This window comes from Phaethon aethereus (genome assembly GCF_964289735.1).
Source record: "Phaethon aethereus genome assembly, chromosome: 2".
NCBI lineage: Eukaryota > Metazoa > Chordata > Aves > Phaethontiformes > Phaethontidae > Phaethon > Phaethon aethereus.
Window position 1 is genome coordinate 13,231,724 of NC_138582.1, and position 23,636 is coordinate 13,255,359.

Sequence of the window (23,636 nt, forward strand, 5' to 3'; positions counted from 1 at the left end):
TGTAACACTACAATACTCTAAGGCAAGGGCCTGGAAAATCGGAAAGACAAAGCAAAACCTTGTTTCCGTTACTCTGGTATGATGCTGGGCTCTGGCGCAGAGTGCGGACACATTTCATTGCAGCGAAGAAGTCCCGTTGGCTCACAGCTACCTTAATAACAGGTATAACACGAAGAGCTTACAAGGGAGCTTCGCCAAGCGCCGAGGTTTGGAGGAGTGCAGGTGCCTAACCCCTCTGACCCCCCCAATCTACGCCCCTCAGACCGGTCGCGACCTTAGGCCGCGCCCCGGCCCCTCCTTCTCCCGCAGGCGGGCGAGTTTCCCCTCAGGGGCGAGGGTCGTTGGTCCCGGCCCCGGGGCGGTGGCGGGCAGTGGCGCGGCCTCCGTCGCCCCCTCCGTCGCACCCTGAGGGGGCGACGGAGGCCGCACCGCCCGCCGCCGCTGCCCTGCGCCGCGCCTGCGCGGTGCCGCTCCATGCCGGCCGCCCTCCGCCCCGCCCTGCCGCCGGCGCGGAGCCATGGGCGGCCGCGGCTGAGCTGGCCCGTGCGGCGCGGAGCGGAGTGCGGGGCGGGGCGCGGCGCTGCCGCCGCTGCTGCTGGCGGGAACGGCCGCGGGGCTGGTGTGCGGATTCCCCGGACCGGTAAAAAAGCCGTGGAAGCGCGGCCCCGGGGACTCGGCGGCGGGCGTTTCTGGCGGCCCGAGCGCCGCGCCCTTCCTCTGCCCCATGTCGGCGTGGCTCGGTCGGGCGGCGCTGCCGCTGCTGGGGCGGCCGGGGTGCCCCGCCGTTGCCGCCGCACCCTCCTGCCTGGGCTCGTTGCGGAGCCCGCCGCGCTGCTGCTGCCGCCGCCGCCTGGGCAGCCTGCGGGGCGGCGCCGAGGGGCTGCTCCGCCCGCGGGGGTCGCCGCCGCCCGGGCGGGCGCTGGGCACCCACCCCAAGAAGGAGCCGATGGAGGCGTTGAATACGGCGCAGGGGGCCCGCGACTTCATCTACAGCCTGCACTCCACCGAGCGGAGCTGCCTGCTGCGGGAGCTGCACCGCTTCGAGTCCATCGCCATCGCCCAAGGTGAGCGGCGGCTCCTTCGGAGCCGGCCCGGCGGCCTGAGGGCCGGCACCCGCCGCCCCCCTCCCCTCCCGGCGCCGCGCTGAGGGCGGGGGACGGCCCGCGGGGGCGGGGAGGGCCGGGCCGGTGTGGGACTGAGCCCCCGAAGTTCGGAGTCGGCTGCGGCGGGTCGTCCCGCCTTGGCCCAAGCGACTCCCTGGGGCGGCCGAGCGAGTGGGGAGCTCCAGCAGGACAAGACGTCGAGCGCCAGCGTGCTTCAGCGTAATCGGGTATAAATGAGGCACACAATCTGAAATTTAGTTTCCAGAAGCATCTGCAGCACCTTCAGAACTTAAAACGCCCCACCATGCCAAGTCCCCGGTGCGTTTGTCGTCTCAAGGAGGAGTTTGGGAGAGGCACGGTGGCCATTTTTCGCAATGGGAGTAGGGAAGTGTGCCTCTCCTAAAACCCTCTTGACGCGAGTGCAGCAAAGTGATTTCAGATCTCTTCAGAGATGCGGGGCTGCTGCTGCTCTGGGAGCTCATTCATGAATTACCCTCCCCTGCGCAGGGAGCTGCCTGCATGTTGCCGGCATTGCTTCTTGGAAGTGTTGGTCCTTGTGCTGGGGAGGTTTATAGATGTCTCTGAATACGGGGCTGTGCAACACCAATTAAAATAATTCGCGGTGATTTTTTTTTTTTGTCTGATCCAACTGTTCTTGCCAACTTGACACTCTTCCTTAAACAAATCAAAACCCTGACAAAACCAAATCCTCTTAATTATAACCTCAGTACTTCTGATACTTAGCTGTAATCTCCAGTCTCTGTTGCAACGAAGAAGATAGCAGGTGCTTAAGAGATCAGTGTGCATTTGATCTAGGCCTCTTTGTGACTTTGATAGTAGCGTGCCCTTGGAAAGGGCATTTCTGTGCCTTGTGGCTCTTCTGTACATGTCTGGAAGAAACCGTGTGGTGGGCAGAGAACAGGTCCAGGGGTCAGCCATAGCATTGCTGCTGTTGTGAAGAGACAGAATTTAAGGTACCTCTTTGGGTTTGTTTATAGCACACTTGCATATAAACACTAGTGTTTCTAGTCAGAGGGAGAGTAGTTCACTTAAACGGTTCATTTTAGGAGCAGCAGCGCTGCTGTTTTCCAGAGCATGATTAGTTGTATTTGTTTCCCAACATAGTGCTTTGAGCTGTAAGTTGACACTAACTTTTGAATGCTAACAACTAATACTCTTCTTAAATAAATCCTCCTCAGCTTCTGCAGGGATCTTGCCATGAGGTTTTTCTGTGAGTTTCTATCTCGGCAGTTATTGCTTGCAGTATTTCTGTGTATCTGGAGGGTTGTATGGTGGATATCAAAGTGAGACTTTAAAATGCGTGTCAGTATAATGTCTCAAGGTTTATACAGAGATAATTCAACAGATGGTCCTATTTAATATCTTGTTGCTCAGTTGCTGTTACCTAGAATATGAAAGTCTATTTCCATAAAATACTGTGACTTTCTTATGATTCCAGGTTTGGAAGAAAGTAACAAAAGCATTAGCTTCAGTTTAGAGACTTTGCCTTATTAGTAAACTGCAAATTTATTCCACTAGTGGAAAAGGCAGTTCACTTGTGCCTGAAACTGTGAGCATTAATCTCACAAAACCGTAGTTGTGGGCTTCATAGTCTTGCAGATAAGGACTGCACAAAGTGTTGTAATGCCATCAGACCTCGGTCCTTGGAGTCAGATTCTTGATCTGCCCAACTAATAGCTTGATAAGACTTTTTCAAAAACAACCTTTTCCTTAGCCAGTTCCGTTCATGGTTTGTTTGGTTTTGGTTTTTTAACCAGACTGCAGCGTGATAACAGCTGTCAGCTTTTAACTGTTAAGAAATTATGTTTCTTTGAGTGTTGTGGAGAAAGAAAAATTGTAACTAAGAAAAGTTTCTGGTAAGTTTGAATAAAAAATGTCTAAAAAGTGCATGTCCTGTGTATGTTTCCGGATACTCTTTTGAGAGAACTAAAAATCACATGAACAAGAGAGGAATGGTGGCACAGAAGTCATTCAGTGCTGATAAGATAGGTGCTCTGCTTTCTTTAGAGGCACCCACCATAGCACTGGATCCTCTTTGGGTGTGGGTGTGTGTGAGCTACTCTGGACTGAGGAAGGGAACGGTAATGCCAGGAGTCCCTGGGTGGGTTGGATTGCCCGTAGCTATTTTCGGTACAGGAATATTGACAGGATTCAGATTTTATTTGAAGAAAGGCAGTGAACGTAGCACCAGGCTCTCGAGGAGTGTCAGATGTGTATCATTACTCTCAAGGCCAAAGAGTGCCAGAAGAAGACAAAGTGTGCGGAAGGGCTGCACTGGAAAGAAAATTATATGATTTCTGGGCTGGGTGTTGATATTCTCTACTTAACATGCTTTATTATGGTTAGATAATGTATATTTGCTCTTTCCGGCAGTTGAAATGGTGGCTGTGTAGGAATGATCTAACTAGGTACACAGGTTGTGATTATGAGTAGCAGATGGGGGGTGAGAGGTATTTGTGCCCTGCCTTCCAAGTACTTTCTCCAGTCTACTAGTGTCACTTTTGATTTTTACAATCAATGGGTTCAATCAAGATAAAATGGTTTTACAGATGTTGGGTTTCTTCTCAATATTCTAATTCGGTGGCAGCGTGCTGTAGCTCCTGGTAGCTGATTCTTTAAATGAGGTTGCTAGTTTTACCTTTGTGTTGATTTCCGATAAAAGTGATCCAAATGCAGCCTTCAAATTCACTTGTCTACCTACTGAGTAAATTCCTGTTCGAGTCTGGAAAATCAGTCTCTCCTCAGTCATGAAATGCATACGCAGTTTTGCCACTGTGCTTAAGCTTGTTTTGTGCCTGTGATCTTTTCATACTTCTATATGGAAAGGGAGGTCTTAGTCCGTACCCTTCTTAACACAGTCCTTATTGGGTTAAGTTTTGACCTTCTTCCTTCACTACCTCTTCTGTGCCCTAACAGACCCCATATCAGCTAGGGGAAGCTGTCAGCAATATGGGGAGACCTGGGCACATCAAGAACCAAATGGGGCCTCAGCCCATTCCCAGGCCTACCACCAGAAGGATGCAGTTCCATCAACTAATTGCCCTAGCGCGAAATATGACAGGACACACTATCTGTGGCCTCCGCTAATGGCAGAGGCTACAGGGAAACCCATCCTTTGCTGCGGCTGCTACGCTGAAGGACGGTCCTCAGGTAGGTGAGTCGTAGCTGTTGACCTGTAAGTTAGGTGAGTCTCTGAAGCATTTTTGAAACTTAACGCGTCTGTCTGTACTGCGGTCACAAATCCATAGGTGGGGAGAGGTTTGTGACGGGGTAGCTTGGAATGTGTTCCTGCCATCAGCTTGTCACCTGTCTTACCTGGACTTTTATGTCTGGATACTTAGGTCTTCCAGATGCTGAGCACTAGCAGACAGTTTAAACATTTTAGCCTCCAGAAAGCTGTTGAAACTTGACCTTATTAACAAACACTGAGATTCTTCTGTTTGTTGTAAGTGCTTCAGTCAGAAGACAGAGCTCTGTGAGCTAGTGATAAAGGATGGCTGTGAAGCTGTGCTTGCTTACCTGGGAGCCTGAGTTGAAATAATAGATGGGTTTTGCATAGGAGATGCTGGGGGGAGGGCTATGAAACTGAATCTTGATGTAATTGTTCTCAGAAGATATTTTGAGAATTGTCCTGTTTTAGACTACAATCTGTATCTTGCAATGATCTTAAAATTTAGTCAAAACATCACTAAGTTGCTCTTCTTGAAGAAAGCTGCAAGACCTTCCCACCTGGGGTTAGTTTTCCTTCTTTTTCCTTTTTGTTTCTTCCCCCCCTTTTTTTTTCCTTTTCCAATCTTAGAAAGGTGAATAAGGTCTCACATTTTCCCAGGAAGAGGTTTGAAACGGAGGTTTTACATTTCAACTTGTGTTTCTTGTAAAGCATGTCAGCCATACCAGGTGGAGATGATGCATGTGGACTTGAATACAAATACCTTCTTTTTCTTTCTCGTAGTTACAGAAACACTGAAGTAGCAAGTAGGCCAATTCACTTAAAGTGTAATCATTCTGCTTTCCTGTTTGTGGAAGAGATGCCTCATAATCAAGGCTTAATTTTGTTGGCAACAGATAGTGAAATATTGCTCACTTCTTGCATGGGGGAGATGAAAGTGTAAAAATCTTACTGGCAATGGGGAGAATAATTAATGCCTCTGACTTTCTATAGTAATGTTCCATTATAAAAGGGTGATATTAAAAAGGAGATGTAAATTCTTTCTTAAGGGGCTTATATTCAGGTTTTCTACCTCTAGTTTCCAGCAAATGATATGAAGTGATTCATGGAAGCACATCTAAGCAGTGCAGCAAGCCCAGTAACAAGGAGGGAGAAGACTAAAGGGTTTGACTTGCTTAGATAAGAAATAGTAGACTTAGCATGTTGTCTGTGTCTTTATTCCTTCTAAGGGTACTGTTGTTCTTACCTGTGCTGGGTTAAAATATCCCTGAGCCCAGATGTAACCATTTTCCATTAATAATACTAACAGGATGGCTATCTAGGGCCTCTCAGAAACCTCAGGTTGTGGTAGTGAGAGAATCCATTATTTTTGCACGTTTTGTTGCGAAGATGGAAAAACAGGAATTATTTTCCCATCTTTGTGTACATATACATAAAATACATATGTACAAAGATATATGTTGTATATATCATATATAAAATATGTGGTTTTAATATATTTTTAATAATTGTTTTTAACAATTCCTTGAAAGCACCAGGTTGCATTTTATATTTTAAATGGAAGGCTTTTGTGATATGATCACTAAATAGAAGGCCTTCTGCAGCATAATTGCTTATTTAGCTGCCTGTTGAAGTTGTATATTAACTGGAAAACATGCAAAAACCCAGTAGCAATGCAGTCTTTACGGGTAGCTTTGTTGGTTAATTTGTAGGTCTTGGAGAATGCAGTCTCTAGCTAGATTCTCTTTGAAGGCACTGGTATGTCATGTCATACATGATTTAATAAATAATCTGACCAAACTGGTGCATTCTGGTAGGAAAAATGTTCATATGTTCAAGTTACTGCATCTTGTCTTTGTTTCAAAAAAAAAAAAAAAGGCACTGTGGGTAAAGGGCACCACCTCCATGTGTTCAATAGGGATGACAGCTGGGGCAAGATCTTTTTGCGGGGATTTGCAAGCTTTTAACCATTGTTGGGTGAAATCTTACTTTGGTGTCAGAAGAAGCACCTCTGGTTTACGATCTGGTGTTAAATTTATGAACTCTCCAGTTTATTGGAATAGCTTAAGCAGTGTTTGAGCGTAGGTGCCTCTACTTTCACAATTTTAAAAAGAACAGTTAATTCAGAAGACTGCAAATGTCATCAAAGACAAACAGATTTCACTGAGGTTTTTTAGACACTCCAAATGTGATCTCCTATGAAAAATACTCTTTTTGTTGCATCGGTCAGGCGCTTCTACTAATACGAACAAACCAGTCCATCTGCTGTGGTGGTTTAGAACCACTCAGATGTTAGTACTTTTTTTATTAGAACTTATTCTGTGTTAACACAACAAACCATAATTCGATCCTTCTGGAATTACTGGTCTTGTTTAGAGAGTGATGTTGCGGTGCAAGTGTGAAGTTTCTTGGGAGGACTGCCCGGCGTGCTGAGCCTGGAGAGGAATGGGTGTGCTTTGGCAGGTACGACGGCACCTGATCTCTCCCCCTCTCCTCTGCAGGGCCAAGGTATGCAGGTGAACTCTGAGCTGTGTGCGGAGAAAGATTATCTGCCTCTCCCTTGCTGTGACCTAGGTCAAGAAATTGTTTTTTAACTTTAGTGTTTGATTGCTATTGTAGGAAAAGGTCTTCTGGCAGACTGCTGGCAAGCATCTAATTCACAAGTTTGAAGTGCCCTGTCGAGCTGGTACAATGACAAAGTCTTACCAGCCTGCCTGCCTGCGGTCCCTTTGTGTTCTTGGGCCATCACAGCATGCAGCAGGACTACTGTTAATCTCACTGCTGAGTCAAGAATACTCAGTGATGAACGGAATGTTATGTTTCAGATGGAAACATGTACTACTTCTCTTTTTGCTTCTGAAACGTTTTCTTTCCATAATCATCGAGGTCTCTCATGAAGGCAGCAGAGTGCAGAAGGAGGAATGCTATGCAGACTCTACTGATCATTTAATTTAAAATCTACAGATGGATCTGTTTGGTTTTCAAATGGTCGTCATCTGTGTAATGCAAAGTATTTGATTACCTCTGATAAAGTAAACTATTATAAAAGACTTCGAACCCTAAGCATTAGTTAATGCTAATATTAAAACCTGAGCATTTACTTGACATTGATACGATTTGGCCAGGGCAGGGGGGGAGGCGCAAGGAACAGAAGTTACGTATTTTTCTAGCTACTTTTCTAGCTATTTTTCTTAAGACTTAGTGAAGAGAAGAAGAAATCATGAGCTGTATTCAGCCCCTTAGCTATCATGTGCTTCCGTATCTGGAACATTTGATGCATAAACCTGCTGTGGCTTTCCCAGACCTTGCTGCTGAAGAGCAGTGCTCTGCCTTCCGCCCTCTTTAGGGAGCCGGGACTGGGACGGAGCCGGGCCGGGGGAAGCTGGAGTCTCACTCTGCTGACAGCTCCCCAGGTGGTTACCTTGATGTTGTGACCAGGGATAAGCCTGGTTGGTCAAGTGAACCCTACAGCTAATCTGTCGAGTAACAGGTAGAGGTAGGAGTTCCACCCCCTTTTTATCCCTAGATTTGATTTTCACTTATTATGAAATTTAGTTAATTTCTTTTAAGAGTCTCTTTTCTTACACCCTGTCTCAAGAATATGGATGCCCATTAGACTAAGCGTGTGGGAAGGTCTGGACACTGTGCAGGAGTGCCTTAGTTAAGAGATTTAATACTTCCGAAGTCCTATTGAGAGGTATGCCCCATTCCCCAAGAAACCTTTCAAAAGTGAAAGTGTAGTTAAAAAAAACCCCAAACAAACAAAAAAACCCACCAACTGAATCCCAGAAGTCCAAAGCAAAAAATGGATGAACAAAACCTCACCTCCAAAATGTACTCTTGGGAAGTAGAAAATCTCTATTTTCATTGCTTGCTCTAGCACTTACTGTGTGGCGTTAGTCAATCAGACATTGTGTGTCTTTATTGCAGTGTGCCTTCATGTTTAAGCTTCATTTCAACTGGATGCATATAATTTATTTGGACTTCCTTTTTAAAGTCACAATAAAACTGCAAATTTAGGTAGCTTAGGGAAGTTTAATTTTGCGTTATGTCATGTCAATATGTGCATAGCATCTTATGGAAATGCTAAGTATATAGAACAATTTTCATCAAATTTTAACTTCAAATAAATTTGGTAATTCTCTTTTTCTGTTTTAAACTCCATTTATGAGGCTTATTCTATTCATGCTAATATAGATAGTACTTTGGGACAGGGCCATGTGTATATGACTTAAGTATTAGAAGGGGCTGAGGTTCAATGTCATAAACAGGAAAGTTGGTGTTTGGTTACTTGTGGTAAAACTATCCTGAAACTATTCTCTGAAAATGTCAAATATCACTGTAACTGTCTACCTTTAAACCACATTCAACAAGGTACTGTTTTCTGAAATGCATGTTGGTTTTTCTGTTGTAGTTTGATTTTTTTCTTCCATATTCTGAAATTTTACTTGCTTATATAGCTTAGAATGGGTTCTAGTCTGAGTTCTCTGCTTAAATGCAGAAACTTTGCCATATGTTTTTGCAGAGGAGAGTCTGCAAACATTCAAGTCAAATCAGTGTAAGACCTAGAGAAATCCAGTCATCTTAATGTTTATAAAGGCTTTTTCCTTGCTGGCGGATGCTCTAGTGTTGGTTGGAAGATTCTAAATAATGACTTATTGCTGTCTTGCTTTTGAAAACTTGTTGTAGCATCCAGATATCCTAAACCACTGGTACCGCTTGAGAAGCCAGCGAAGGAGGTAGTATCACCAGAGACGACCAGTACTTTTGGTACAGTAAAAAAAAAGTGTGTTTGCTAAGATGTGGCATTGCATATGAGGCCAGCAGGCTGCTGGTTGGACAGACTTTCCGCTTGCGTGTTTTGATGCAGTTGGCATGTATTGCTACAAGAAATAAAAGTACACCATTTTTATTTATTTATATTAATATAAAGCCTTCATGCTCAAGAATTTCAGTGATCCCCGTAGTACTTCACAGACTTACTCTTAATGTGACTGAAGAAGTGTTTCAAGTCCGGATCTGGTGGAAACTCCTGAGCTACACCATACGTTCTAGATAATACTTGGCCAGAGATTCGAGACTGTGAAACAGCTTCATTTACTTGAGGAAGCTCACTGTCATCTACCTTATGCCTTTTCCTAGGCAAGTGCTGTGCATTACCTTACATGGTCCAAATATAATGCAGAAATAATATTACCATTTAAAAATATCATCATTTAGTTAGCTGCCTTTGCCCTTCCCTGCAATTAATGTTTTAGAAAAGGTAAAATAGAAGATTGCTCCAACTAAAATTTGTTTTCCATGTTTTGCATGTGTTTAAGCATGTGATGTGTACAAAATAGTTGTCATGCATGAACATCTTTTAAATCATGAATTAAAAAAATAATATCTAAACCTTGAGCCATTGTTCTTCAACTGTTTGTATCTTGTGTAAAATAGTACTTTTTATAGCTAAAAGGAAAATCTGTCTCCTGATAACTGTCTTGTCTGGTATGAGGGGTGCTTTTGATTTAGGTCTTTTTAGGGAAGATTACTTGAGATGCAACTTTTACTTAGAATGAAACTTAAACCTTTCAGAGCGATAGATTAGGAACACTTAGATATCCCTGTAATAGGCATGAATGAAACGGATCATGTTTATTCTGCAAACATAGAGGTGCTATTTCAGTGTGTAATCAAAATTAAAAGAAAATGAAGTCTACTAGTTTCTCTAAGAAAAATTATTTAAAGCTTACTCATTCAACTGAAAACTCTTAGCTTCACTCAGCCTTATTTATTATTTAAATAATCCAAATACAGAACTACAGAGGCAGCTGGTGTCTCTGGGAGAAAATTTTTTTCTAAAAAAAAAAAGTAAATGGAAAAATGAGATAAGTATATCAAGCAAACAGTACTTAAGGAAGCTGTCCTGGATCTCTCTAGTGGTGTTTATTTTTTTTACAAGAAGTAGCTTATATTGGGGAAAGCTTGTGTGTATAAGCTGTGTTGTGCCCCCCTCCTCCTTTCTTTTGCCTTAAATTAGCATGCTGTTATTTGAAAAACCTGAAAACACACATTCTTCTTTCTATTTTGTTGCTGTGTGAGAGGACTTCTTTTAACATGGAACAAGCCCCTTGGAATTTTTGGGATGTGACTAACCCATGCCTGAAACAAAACCTTTGCTTCCTCTGAGGCACGGGGAGCATTTTAAGGCAAAGCCCACAAAATACCGTTTTTAACCCAGCAGAGTGCATATTTCATTCAAAACTACAGGGTATAAAAATCATAGCTGTTTTTTCCAGTGTTCATTTACTTTGGATTCTTATATATTTGTATGTTAATTATTAATAAAATATCCACCCTAGCAGACATAATAAGTACTGATACTTGCTATACTTTTTTTGCTGCATCATTTGCCAGTTACCATTTGTATGTGATGAGCTCATCACGTTCATTGCTTTTTGGGTATTCTTCGAGTTTTTTTTTTTTTTTAATTTAAATTTGACAAACTGAGATGCTTTAGCTTTTGGCAAATTCCAGCAGGTCATTTTTTTAAACTTACACGTTTCTCTGTAGGTAATAAAAAGAGCAGTAGGAGCATATTTAAGACTGCAATATTATGTGTTTGGAGATGGGGCATATTTTCTATCAACTCTCCTATTGCTTTAAAGCAGACATAAGGAGCGGGTGCCTTCTTTTATTCTCTCCTATTGCTTGTACCCAGGGATAAAACCTTTCCTTAACACACTTGCTAAATACTTCGTAGCTTTTGGGATGTCAGATAGGAGCATAGGCATTTCCAGAATTAAAGCTTGCCTTGCCGTTCGGTAGTGGTCCTGGGGAGAGGCTCCTTGTGTGACCTGGCAGAAGGACGAAGCCTTGAAAAATCTTTTTCATTTCAAAAAGAATGGAGAAGTTTGAGAGGAAAAAGGCTTATACATTGAGGCCAACTTGAATTGAGAGGAGCCAGAGACATGGGTCTCAGCGGTGGCCCAAGCTTTGGTTCCCAAATCTCACTTCTTGGAGATAATCTGGGACCTGTCAGCTGGACACGAGCAGTTCTTTCAAAACTTTCTGGGAAGCCGTTAGGTGGGGTTGGGAGGAGACATGGGACACAGTATGGGATTCTTGCCCATGCCACGGGCAGAGGCCTGTCTGCTTCAGGGTGTGTTGATGTATCTGAAGTTGTATTGCCACAAAGCTCTGGTACTTTTTTCAGGCCCGAATGCTTACTGTGAACCAACAGGTAATTGTTGCATTTTGACCTGCTGCATTTTTCTTTTAGACATCATCAGTTTCTGGTTACTGTACTGTTGAAATCATGGCTTTCAATTTTTTGCTCTTGATAGCTTTTGAGTCTATGCAGTGATCCATTCCTTTCTGCTGGCCAGTTCTCTCTAACTCCTCTTACACTAAGAGTGTGAATCATCAGTCTCCATTAAGATATTATCCCATCTTTCATAGCAATTTGAATGGGTAAGAATTGTGTTTTATTGGCTTTATTGTGTTTCATGGAAGACTGGAGAGAATTGTGCATGGAACAAACCTATTTCTTTAGCCAGCTGATCTTTTAAATACTATCAGCTTCTATTTTTAAATTGCAAATAGCCTTTCAATCCAGCTGTTTCTTAGCTTCATTAAGTCCTGGCAACAGGCTGTTTTTTACAAGAAAACAAGTAAAGATGTGATATTACAAATGTAAAATTAACTGGTTTGTTCAAGATGAAGAGATGTAAGAATTGCCAACTGGATCCACAGCAATCTTGCCTAACGAAGATTTTTGCCAGAGAAAGGGGTGGGAGAGTAGCTTGAAATCTGCCCTCCCCCATTTTCCTATTACCTATTTATGTTATTTCATGGGTTAAAGTAAATAAAGCAAAGTAAATAGGTAGCTGCAAAAGTGACAGTGCTGTTATAAATCATCAGCCTGGTGGGTGACCTTTTCCTCTTGAAAATGTTGGACACACTTCTTGTGATTCTGTGCGCTGCTCCCGTGAACAGAAGGAACTTAACAAAGGTGCGTTTGTGGTTCTGATATAGCGCAAATGGCCCGTGTCAAAGATGACTGGTTCCAGTGGGAAATACATACATGTTATTTTTCTTTCTGATAAACCAGATCCAATAAATGAGTAAAAAGTCTTTTGGGTTTGTCATGTTTTCACTCTTGGTTTACTTCTCTGGTTTGGATGCTAGGAACCTATCGTATCAGCCTTGTTTCCATGGTTATTTCAATTTTTGCAGTTGGAGACTAATATGGTTGAGTTTTACTGTGACTTATGTCTGACCTTGTGTTAAAACCTCAGTTTAAAAAAAAAAAAAAAAGCACACTTTAATTATTCTTTCCCAGCCGTAGAGGAAAAACATTGAGATGGCTTCCCCACTGTGGATTAAGAGCATGCACAGATGAGCTGTGGACAAGCTGGTGTGATTTGTCTGTGTGGGTGTGGATTTACTGTTGACTTCCCCCGGGTTGTGCAGAGGGGGTGTCCTGTTCTTCCCCCCCACCCTGAAAACCTCTGGGTATGCAGTCCCTTTCTGTGCTAGCACTGCTTTCCTTCTCTGGGCCTGGCTCTACACCTGGCTGAGCACAAGTGCTAGAATAAAGGAAAAGTCCCAAATACAGGATCAAGAGGGAATTTGGGAACGGGAGGAAAAGTATTGAATCACCCCTTGCAGCAGCAACATGACTTCAGATCATTTCAAGGTGCAGTTTTATATTTGGCCTAAGGTTCTGCCTTTCCTGTCTTGTCATGAGAAGCACTGTGAGAGTTTTAGTGCCTGAGGTGGGAGTTTGTTCTGGGATCCTGCTGTGTCACTAATGGCACATCGATGACCGGTACTAGTGAGCAATGCTGTTCGATCTCCCGGGTTACGTTTGTAATATTAAGTACTTGCAATTATATTTGGGGGCATTTTTTACCTCAAAATTCGTCTTGTGACTAGGTAAGGAGCTGTCTCTCTTCTCCCTTCCTCTGGCGCTCTATCCCAGGTTATTCCTTCTGGGATCAGTGGCTGCCCCCCTGCATCACACAGCACTTTGTTTCAGCACTGCAAAAGGCATCCTCCGCCTGCATCCATCCCCTTCCTCGCTGCTGGAGAAGAGGCTGTGTAAACATCGCCCAGATTTTGGAGAAGCAGATGAGAATGAGGGAGGGAAGGATGCTGGAGGCACGCTGAGATCAGCCCCGATTGCGCAGCGTGAAAAAAATTGTAGGAGCGCAAATTTCATTACGGCCTCCATTAGGCAGGTACCTTGGGAACGGCGCAGGCACGAGCGCTGCGGGAACAGCAGGACCCCTCCGAGAAAACTGCAGCTGGGGCGTTTGCTCATCTTCAGGTGTGTAGTCGTGGTGCTTAGGGACGTAGTTTAGTTCTGGGCTTGGCAGTGTTAGGTTTACGGTTGGACTCGATCTTAAGGGTCTTTTCCAACCAAAATGGTTCTACGATACTATGAAATACTGGCTTTACAGGTGTGTCACTGATGCAGGCAATACGCTAGTGCCACGGCATACTTGCCAATGCTAAGGGGAAAAGTGTGCACTAGATTAGATTCCGTATTTCAAAACAAAACAGGCTTATATGTGCAGAAAGCCTTGGATTCAGCTGTGGTTTTGTGTTTGTAATTTAATAAGTCTCAAGCTGATTAGCAGAACTGGAGGTGGAGCGTGTAATTTCAGTGTTCACAGGAGCCTGCTGCGTGCTCACAGTGGAATTGTGACAAAGGAAAAGGATAAAAAACTAGCAACGGAAAAGGGAAAACGTGCAAAGCTGGAAAACAAAGACTGTGCTAAGTGTCAGAACCCAGTCTTTCATAAACTGTCAGTGGGTAGTTTTGTGGGAAGATTAAGCAACGTTGGGTTTAAATAAACGGACCAGATGCATAGTAGGTCCTGAAGTGGCTTCAGGGGGAGCGTGAGCACAGCTGTGACTCGCAGCGTGCGACCTGGGCTGAAGCTTGCGTCGGCTCTGGTTGGAAGCCGCAGAGATGCACTTGCAGCTGAGCTAGTTAATCCTCCCGAGGGAGGGCTCGTGCTTACAAAAGGCTGCTGAAACACTGGCCAGGAGAAGAATTTTCCTTTTTTGTTTTGCAGAATAAAGAACAGTTGCTTGAAAGAGTTAAAAGTGAATTTAGTCAGAACTGTTCACTTACAGGAAGAGTAGAGCCCAGCAGTCTTTTTTGTCCTCTGCTCCTCTCTGTTTTTATGGCTTTATAAATAAAATAAACAGTCTTAGCAATTTCAGGTAATTTTCATGAACAGAGAGAATTCTTTCAGTAGAACTTAAAATTTGCATGCAGAATGCATTACCAAATTATGCAGCTGCATAACAATCCAGCAGATATTCCATATTCTTACAACATAAAAGCCAAAAGAAAACAAAACATTTTGAGGTAAAGTTCCATGTAAAGTGTATTTTATCTATTCTTACATTAGCTCATATAACATTCATTCCTTCAGCCATTTTCCAAACATAGCTGATGTTGCAGCTTGGCTTTGACTGCGCAGAGAGTGCGATGTTGAAGTCTGACTAGTTTCACAAATGCAGCGGGAGGCTTTGCCAAGTTCCGTGGGGAAGGGAAAAGGAAGGGCACCCAAGCGATGAATCCACTGCTCTGCCTCTAGCAGGTCAAGAGTTAAGAACGACTCTTGGTTGCTACTGTGTTCTGTATTCATTAGGCATTTATATAGAGAGATACAAATTATCTGAGTGTAATTTATGGCTGGAACTTAAATTGTCAGTGCTTTGTTACGGTGTTCTTTTTTGCTGACAGATACAAATAGTTCCTTAAGGACTTCAGCGGATCTCGTACCTTTGTCTTTATTGCCCCAATGCAGTGAAAAATTAGCAGGAATGTAATTACACTTAATCTAAGTCTGTAATGAAATGTTTGAACATCATTCAATTTTATCTGTCTTCTCTGTCTCTCTCATTCTGGGTAGCTGTCTTAATTCTAAGACAGATGAACAGCAATAAAGTCTGTATGCATTTAAAATTATTTCAGAGAGAAGCTTATTTCTGCAGTCTTATTGCTTCCAAGGTCATCCTCAGGGAGGGAATGAAACTTTCTGCTTAAGGGAAGGCTGATACTTAGTGGTATGTGATTTAATAGCAGTTTGTCTTCAGCTTTCTATAAAGATAATAGTGGAGTTCTCTTAAAGGGGTGGGGGTATCTCACCAAACCTGGTAAATTTACCGGTTCCCTTCTGGTGTTACTGCACTGCTGTGGCTGCCCGCACGTGGTGCTGGCTGTTGGCAGGGTTCTTGCTGTGCAACTGAGTACAGGGGATGGTGCTGCTGGTCCCAGGGACGGTGGGAAGCACTGCTGTTGCCAGCCTTGGATTTGCTCTTACAGTAAGCATCTCTCTTGGTTTTAACCACGTCACTTTTTCTCATTTCAAGACCCTTGGGTACCGCAGAAGACAAAAGCTCACATATCTGTGCCTGGGAATGACAGTATAAATAGCAAGTGTGTTGAAAAAAGCCAGTGAGTATAGCAGGGACTTGGTCAACTACATCTGCTACGAGGAGTAAGCCCCCCGTGTTATTAATACACTCAGTTTTGTGTTAGGGCAGTGGAGGAGGGAGCGTCCCGGTTCCCCTGGCTGCTGCACAGGCCAGTGAGCTTTGTCCTCCAAGGGGGTGTGCTGCTGGCTGTGAGCACAGGATCATGCCTCTGTACTTGAAAGCCAATGCTGTTCCCTGTTCTTCATAAATTACCTTTATCCCCTCCATTCTTTCTTGGGGAAACAAGTCTGGTTTTGGTCAGGTGGAGGAAGGGCATAAGGGAGAAGAAGGGTGGGAATAAATCACCACCACCTCAGATTTCCTTTCAAAGACAGTACCTGGGGGGAACATAGTTAAATAAAGGACATAATAATTGTATATATAACTCCCTCATGAGCACTCATATGTAGACATCAGTGATGCCTAACACTGCTCTATTTAAAGGTGATGAAAGCCCTTCACTAGATCAGATTTCTTTGGTTGTGTGCAGAGCTCTGATAATTCCTGTTAACAAATCTTTTGTGGTGTCCCACAGAATTGCTTTGCTTATCCTCTTACACAAACCTGCTATGGGGAACAGCTGAAAACCTAATCTCATGCCCTGATAATACATAGATGCTGTCATCTTACTTGTTTCCAGCTCAACACTGTTGCTGTTCTCAACTGCAAACCGGTGAAACAATTGATAGATACTTACCTTGAAACCAAGAGGCCCAAGAAAAATCAGTGCTGACAGAAGTGCCAACACCTCATCTTACTGAAACACAGTTAGATGAGTATAATTTGGATGAGAGAAATTTCACCCTGATGTTAGCCTGAAGGACTTACTCAGTCTTTTTGCACAGCTAGTGGAGAGGGTGTTAATAATCCCAGGGGAAGATTCGTTCATCCGAAGATAGAAGAGTTTGCTATGCCATTGGGAGATGTCCCTCCTCTGGCTTCTGGGAACTCATTGCAGTCTCTGAGTATTGACCTGTGAGAGGATGAGGAAGGAAAGAAGATCCAACCTCCATTTGGGATGATGGGTACTGCTTTGTTTTTTTTAAGGCAGAATTTTGGCTTTGTTGATGGCGCACTCTAGTCAGGGCATTGCTACAGCCAGTTTATTTCTTGGCAGCACTCAAGTACCTTCTTATTTTTTTTTTTTTTGCTAAATAATATATAAACATTCACTTCTGGAATGCAGAGATCAGAATACCACATTATTGTTCCTGTTCACTCTCCTATCAATGTTTCTGGCATTTTTATACAAACACTTCAGCTGTTTTTCTGACATTATCCATTTCTCTCTGAAGGAGACAGCTCAAACTCTGTATTTCTGTCCTTACCTTGCATCTCTGTTATGAACTGCAAGTCCTTTCTGCATTGTCATCATTTTAGCTGATTACCTCCCTTTGAATCTTGAGGCAAGCATCTTATTTCTAATTTTTTTTTTCAGCTGCGGTTTGAGAACTTGTTAAGTAAACCACTGCAAATTCTACTTTGGCATAAGCTGCTTGAGTGGAAATGAAAAGCTGACCTTTAAGTTTATAAGGCACTGGTAGAGAATTGGATTAGATCGGGGGAAAAAAAAACCCCACCTCTTAATGATGAAGATGGTGATTCAAGTCTCTGGATACCAGTTTGCATTTTATGCTTTCTCCTAGACTTGTGGTCAGGGTTTCCACCTTAGGTCTCTGTGTTTTGTTAAACATCTTTAAAAGAGTATGAATGGTATATCACGCTTTTGGAAGAGATAATAGGACAAGTGTATTACAATATTTGATGATGAACATCCAGTAAGCACTGCAGATTGAAGTTGAAATTAAGTTCGATGATTTTTAAATCTAGACCATCCTGCATCTGGTGAGAATAACGTACATTTCATTGCTAAATGCATCCGTTCTAGGGAGTAACTACTGACCACTAGATGAGGTGGTGCAGGGTAGTTGTATTCCCAATCGTAGAGGGGTTTTTTCCTTTGGAGCAGGCTGGCTGCATTCATTGTACGTGGCACTTAGCCCTGTACAGGGGCCCATGTTTCCAGGCTACGCATCTGCTCGGAGGGGGTCCCAGGAGTGCACAGTGCCTGAAATCACTCCTGGGTTTTGTTCTGAAGTGAACTGGTTGGCTGATGCCAGCGAGCAAACGGCACTCCCGCAAAGCCTGTTCAACACTTGGTCCGGTAGATACAACAATAGAAGAGATTATCATCTTTATCTGAAACTGCTGTGTCAAGGTTTTTCAGGGAGGGAGATGGAACAGGGTCACTGAGTAACTTTCAACAGTGTTACAGCACACATAAAATGTCGTATTTGTATTTATGCAGAAAACTTGCTTGGGCATAGTTATCTTTTCAGGGGCAGTAGAGAAATTATTCTATCATGTCCTGTGTATTCATCTCTTACTAGTGCTTTGCTCAGCTTTCTCTTCCTATGTGCATGTGACTGAACAGGCTAACAGCCAAGATTATATTTAGCACTGCACGAGTCAGCATCCTTTCATGCCTTAATTGCTGTAGTAACAGGAAACCATTTGTAAGTGACAGCAAAGAAAAAATCTGCATCATTTGTTGTAAATTTGTGGATTGTTTTTTCCCATCTGGAATATTAAGGGAACCCAACTGGACGTGGTTTTTCAACTTCACGTTTTGCTATATGTACTGAGTTTTTTGCGTTTTTTGTTAAAATGTCAAGAAAAACAGAGGAGGAGCAAAGGGTGATGGGATGTGCCTTATGAGTTTATTTCATGAGTCAACTTGTACGTCATGGTCAGAATTTACTCTTAAGGATCCACCTCTAGATACTGAACAAAGCAATAACACACATCTAATTTCTAGGCTCCAATCCAGAATTTTGGGGATAACGATCCTATTCCAGATGAGACACTAATCTTCAGAGCCTACAATGAGGTTATAATTGATCTAGATTATTAATACTTTTCATATTCCTCTTCCTTACCTTCTTGATATTCATTGTTAAATCATTAATCTTAACAATTTGGTCACTATTTAAAAATCTGTAAAATACAGATTTTTGTCTTGGATTTAACAATACTCAGCTGTAGTATGTATCTTCCTTGGGTAGCCCTGGACATACTGCCTGTTGTCACTGTTATGTGTTCCCAGCCCCTGGGTGACAGTAACAGATTTAGCTGTAAAATTTTATGGCAGTGTTAGCTGCAATTTGAATAAAACATAATAATGTGTGCCTTTAGTCTTCCCTTGTATGCAAGTTCCTAAAAAATTGGTAATTCAAAAAACAGTGATAACAACTTTCTGGTTTGAGGCTGTTCGTTTCTGGTTGGTGGTTTTGGTTTTTTTTTTTACACCAACTGTCTGAGTAAATGCACCCCTACTACCTGTTAGTCGGGGGTTTTTGTCAGCTAAGAGTAATAATCATAACCTAAATTGCAAGTACTGTCTTGATTTAAATTGGCTACAATTGGCAGAGTTTATTTAACTTGCTGGATTAGGGCCAAGTTGTAGATAATGGTATTATTTATGTTGACAGTTTTATATTCCCCCTGGGTTCTGTCTTTTTAAAAAAAAAAAGTAAATGTTTAGTTAGCAAAAAAGTGATACTGTAAATTCAAAAAAGATCAAGAACAGATTTAAGAGGCAGTTAATTTTTTCTTTTGTGCTCCCCGAACTTTGCTAATTCATGGGCACACGACCTGTATTGCACTTGAACCTTGGTTTATAGCTTCATTTATGGTAATGAATGTCATGTAGAAAATAGCAGTATTTCTTACTGTGCCCTTTCATTTTATTCCTCCTGTGATAAGATGAAGTCTGGTGCCTTTTCAGCAGTGTGGCACAAGACGAGCTGGTGAATGGCTGTTGTGAAATGCAATACTGCAGTATTATAGGTTTTTTTTAGCAGATATTTATACTCCGAATTCAGTTCTTGAAAGGGAGTTTTGCCATTTGGATTTTTGTTTTCCCTCCAGTAAAACAAGTGAAGGTCATGTTTCTTTTTGTACATGTACTGTATTCTCTAAAGATTTTTTTCTTGGGTTTTTTTTTTGCTGAGCCTTGAAAATTCAAATAGTCATAACAGCTTCCTATGAATAAATACTCTATTCTGAAATACTTGTTGCTATCTAGAGTTTTAAAAAATTGCTTCAAAGAATTTTTTTGTCTCCCTTTGAGATGTGTCCCCTGCATACCTTCATATCTTGCAGCGTTTCAAAGTATGTTATGCTTTAAAGAGGTGGTATTGGAAGTGATTTTGTAAAAAGGTTATTTAATTCTTTCTGCTTTAACTTTTTTTTTTTTCCTTCCCACTGTCCCAGCTTTAAACTAAGCCTTGGCCTCTGCAAGTAGAGGTGTGGTGGTCCAGCCCCCTTCCCCATAGAAGACAGTGCTCTGTACCTCGCAGTGATGGAGTGTACTTCAGCCATCAGGGAAGTCGTCTTTGTGCGTAAAGGCTTGTTTTGGTGCTCTTCAGGGGATAGCTTTTTCCTTGAGCCTGGTCCTGCAGGTACCGTGTGACAAGGTCCTGAGCAACCTGGGCTGATTTGGCCCGGCTTTGAGTGGGGAGCTGCTCCAAATCCCACTTTGGGGATTGGAGCTTCCCTCTCTGGAGCGTGAGCAGGGTTGACCTGCACTTAGTTATCTGAACTTTTTCTGTCAGACTTCTCCTATCCCTGTCTCATTAATACACGTGATCCCAGATTCTTTTTTTACCCCAGGTTCATTTTTATCTCAGTGTTGAGGGAAGCTGTATGTCAGGCATGTTTCCAGATGAGTTTAGCAAGACTCTTTTATGAAAGAAAGTTCTTACGGATGCAGCAGGAAGATGATGTTACTACACAAGAGTTCCCTATGGCTGCACAAAAGCAGTCTGGTCTCCAGAGCCACCATGCTGTCCTTAGGAACCTCTCTTTTAGCATTTCACTGCCCTAGTGTTTTTGAAGCACCTTAGGTACCTTGCTTCATAAAATGGCTATTTAGCAGGAATCACACGCTACCAAAGCAGGTTATGTCAGTGATGAAGTAATTTTTGCTTATATTTGATCCTCGCTGTTTCTTCTCTCCTCTGCCCCCAAAGTAGTGTCCCCCAGCCTCCCTTCTTTTAAGACCATCCCAAGATAGTCCTTGATTTATGTTCTAAAGGCAGCAGTTTATGTCCTTTTTAGTTAATGTGACTTGAAACTCCCATTATTCATAGATGGCAAAGGTTGGGGTTTTTTTGCCTGCCAAACGCTTGTCCTCAATTCCTCCTTTTGGTAATAAGTTTCTAAAATCAATTATGCAGTGTTTTTTTAGCTTTTTAATAGCTTTCTAGCTACACTGAATAGAGTGTAATTATGCAGACTGCCATGCACTGTCAAACTCAAACATCAGTTGTAGTTAAATCCACATGACTGATGTTCTAGAGCTTTGTAGTATGGTGTGACAAACTGAATAGTCTTCTATGTTCTGTGTTGGTACCCAAAATACTTTATCTGGGAATTACCTAAACTAACTGGATATCATAATCAGGGCAAACTATGATAAGATATCTTCCTCAGGGGTAAATAGAGTGTTTCCTAGAAGTTTACGTATGCTGCTACAGCTTTTTATCATGAAATTCTTGTATATGGAGAATTAGACTTGAAGAACAGGTGGTACTTCAGTGGGCATGGTTTCAGTGGCTGTGTCACATGAAGTCAAGGAACCACGCTGGTTGGTGTGATAGCCTCCTGTCAGAGCAGAAAGTTGTGGAGAGCAGCACTCTCAGTGACCTCCTGTGCTTGAGTTCATGATTTTGGGTTTTCATTCTCTCCCTGGCATCCAGAAGGATGGAGCAAGAGGAGGTTATAGGAGAGCTTCCTCAAGAATGTGACGGTGCTAGCTTAGGTTGCCTGACCACCCTTAGGGCATCTAGAGCTTTCGGAAACTGTCCTCAGTTAATCTCTTTGGTTCAAAGTGGCTCTGGTTTTCCCCCGTGTTGTATGAATTTACTTTCTCTAGTCTCGGAGAAAAAACGCTGAAAGGGCAGCACTGGTATATACAGACAACTCTCCCTTTTCCCATGCTTCTGTAAAAGCTTTGCTTAACCTGTGAGGATGCAGCGAGACCTCATGCAGACAAGTGTAGGAGAAGCTTGTGTTGGGAAAATGCGTTCCACCCTCAGTCCCATCCTTCCTGAATGCAAGCTGAAGATTTTGGTCTGACTTTTTTTGGCTGTCCAGCACCAGTGATGCATGCGGCTGTGGAAGATTGGCTCTTGCAAGGCTTCCCTCTGTTTACCATGGGATGCTCTCTTGTTCCTGCTCCCGCCTGAGGTTTGAATACGTGAATTCCTTGGCATTTTCTAGGGGAAATAAAAATAATCTTTATGTATTTCTGTAGTATTTGGGCTTTACTTCTCCCACTTGCATGATGAGTACAACTGGTGTTTGTAGAGCTTAGGTAGTTTATCTATTGGGCAGAAGAAAGAAACAGCTCTTCAATAACTGGTAAAGCTTGAAAGTTGTTACGGTTTAAGATCTTAAATTAACAAAATTATTTTGGAAGTCAGTATCCTGGCTGGCTGAATACTGGTGTTATGGTCTAACCATTTTTTTTTCCCCCCACAAAGTTAATATAAGTAAATATTTTAGTTTCTCCTTTACAGTGGCTTTGAACATAGGAGTGACTTGGATGCAAGGATACCCACTCTAGTCTGCACAGTTCAGACACACGCTCAAGTGATTCGCAGCCTGTGTTTGCAGCGCTGTCTTTTCATGTACTGCCCCAAGTAAAATTTGAATGCTTGAGGTACTGTTGTAGGCACCTATCATGTTCTACCATTTTTTACCTTTGCCTATAGAAGTTGCCTAACCAAAAAGCATGGAAGCAACTTGTCAAAAGCGCAGGGTTCATAACACTGGAAGATACTGGGGCAACTTTTGTTTTCTGCTTTAAAAAGGAGTCTTACGCTCAAAATCCACATTAAAAAAAACCCAACAAACAGAAACCAAAAAAACCTGCCCCAAAACTTAAAAATAGTCTGTTTTCTTTCCCTTGTCCCTGTGAAATGGGTAGCTGTTGCTGCTGCGTTCTGTGCATCACTTCTAATATACTGCCTTGGCTTCCTATAGAGTAGTCTGTCAGGTTCAGGAGTGACGTCCTTGTCCTTCCAAGCTCTTAGTGGTTTGATGCCAGAATACCTGAAACGTGCACCAAATGACCAAACATGCTCTGCGCTTACTGAGATCAGTGGTCTCTAATGTCATCGTAGTATTTTTCTTTTATTCTTATACTAGCTATTAAAAGATGGCTTCTGTCAGAACAGAAACGGTCGGGGCTTTTTTGCAGACTGTCTCTGGAGGAAAGAAGGTTGTCTGCTGCATGCTTAGAGGACCTCTAAAAACAAATAATAAAATATCATTATCTTTAGATGTCCTGGGTTTTCTAATTTCAGTGTGGTGTTCTAATTTGCAGTAATAAAGATGGCTGTTGGGCTGCTTCTAATGTATGCTGTTACTTTGCATAATCACTTACACTAGTTTAATCTTGTAATATCATTCTAAGACTTTTGGCTTATAATATCATATTACCTTTTGTACAAATAATAAAAATGTAGATGTGAAGCATTTTTCTCCAAATTTTAAAGCTGTTAGATGACATAACCATTTTTTTTTTACCTGCTAATAATTTGGTAAATATAATAATATAATAAACTGAATTTGTGATGAGATGCTAACTTTCTCATTTCATTTTGACTTCTCTAGAGAAGTTGGAGGTTGCACCACCATCTCCGGGACAACTGAAACATGGTAAAAGACGACTGTTTGTTGGATGTGGTTCAGTATTTGTGCAGTCTGTCTTTGAATTGCTTCATCTTTCTCCTGCAAGTGCTGGTCTGTCCTTATCCCTGTCATATGGAGTAACAGAAAACCAAAGCAAG

General features: G+C 42.5%; 1 protein-coding gene across 1 annotated transcript in view; it reads left to right on the plus strand.

The window, feature by feature from the left end:
* Positions 1-429: 429 nt before the first annotated feature.
* Positions 430-23,636, plus strand: part of TMEM65 (transmembrane protein 65) — a gene marked incomplete at its 3' end in the record, with an annotated part of 30,451 nt that continues 7,244 nt past the window's right edge. Inside the window, exons 1-3 of the mRNA XM_082014817.1 lie at positions 430-1,064; positions 4,041-4,274; positions 23,461-23,505. Of these exons, the coding sequence (XP_081870943.1) occupies positions 725-1,064; positions 4,041-4,274; positions 23,461-23,505 (619 nt within the window). The 5' untranslated portion in view covers positions 430-724. The remainder of the gene's footprint in view (positions 1,065-4,040; positions 4,275-23,460; positions 23,506-23,636) is intronic.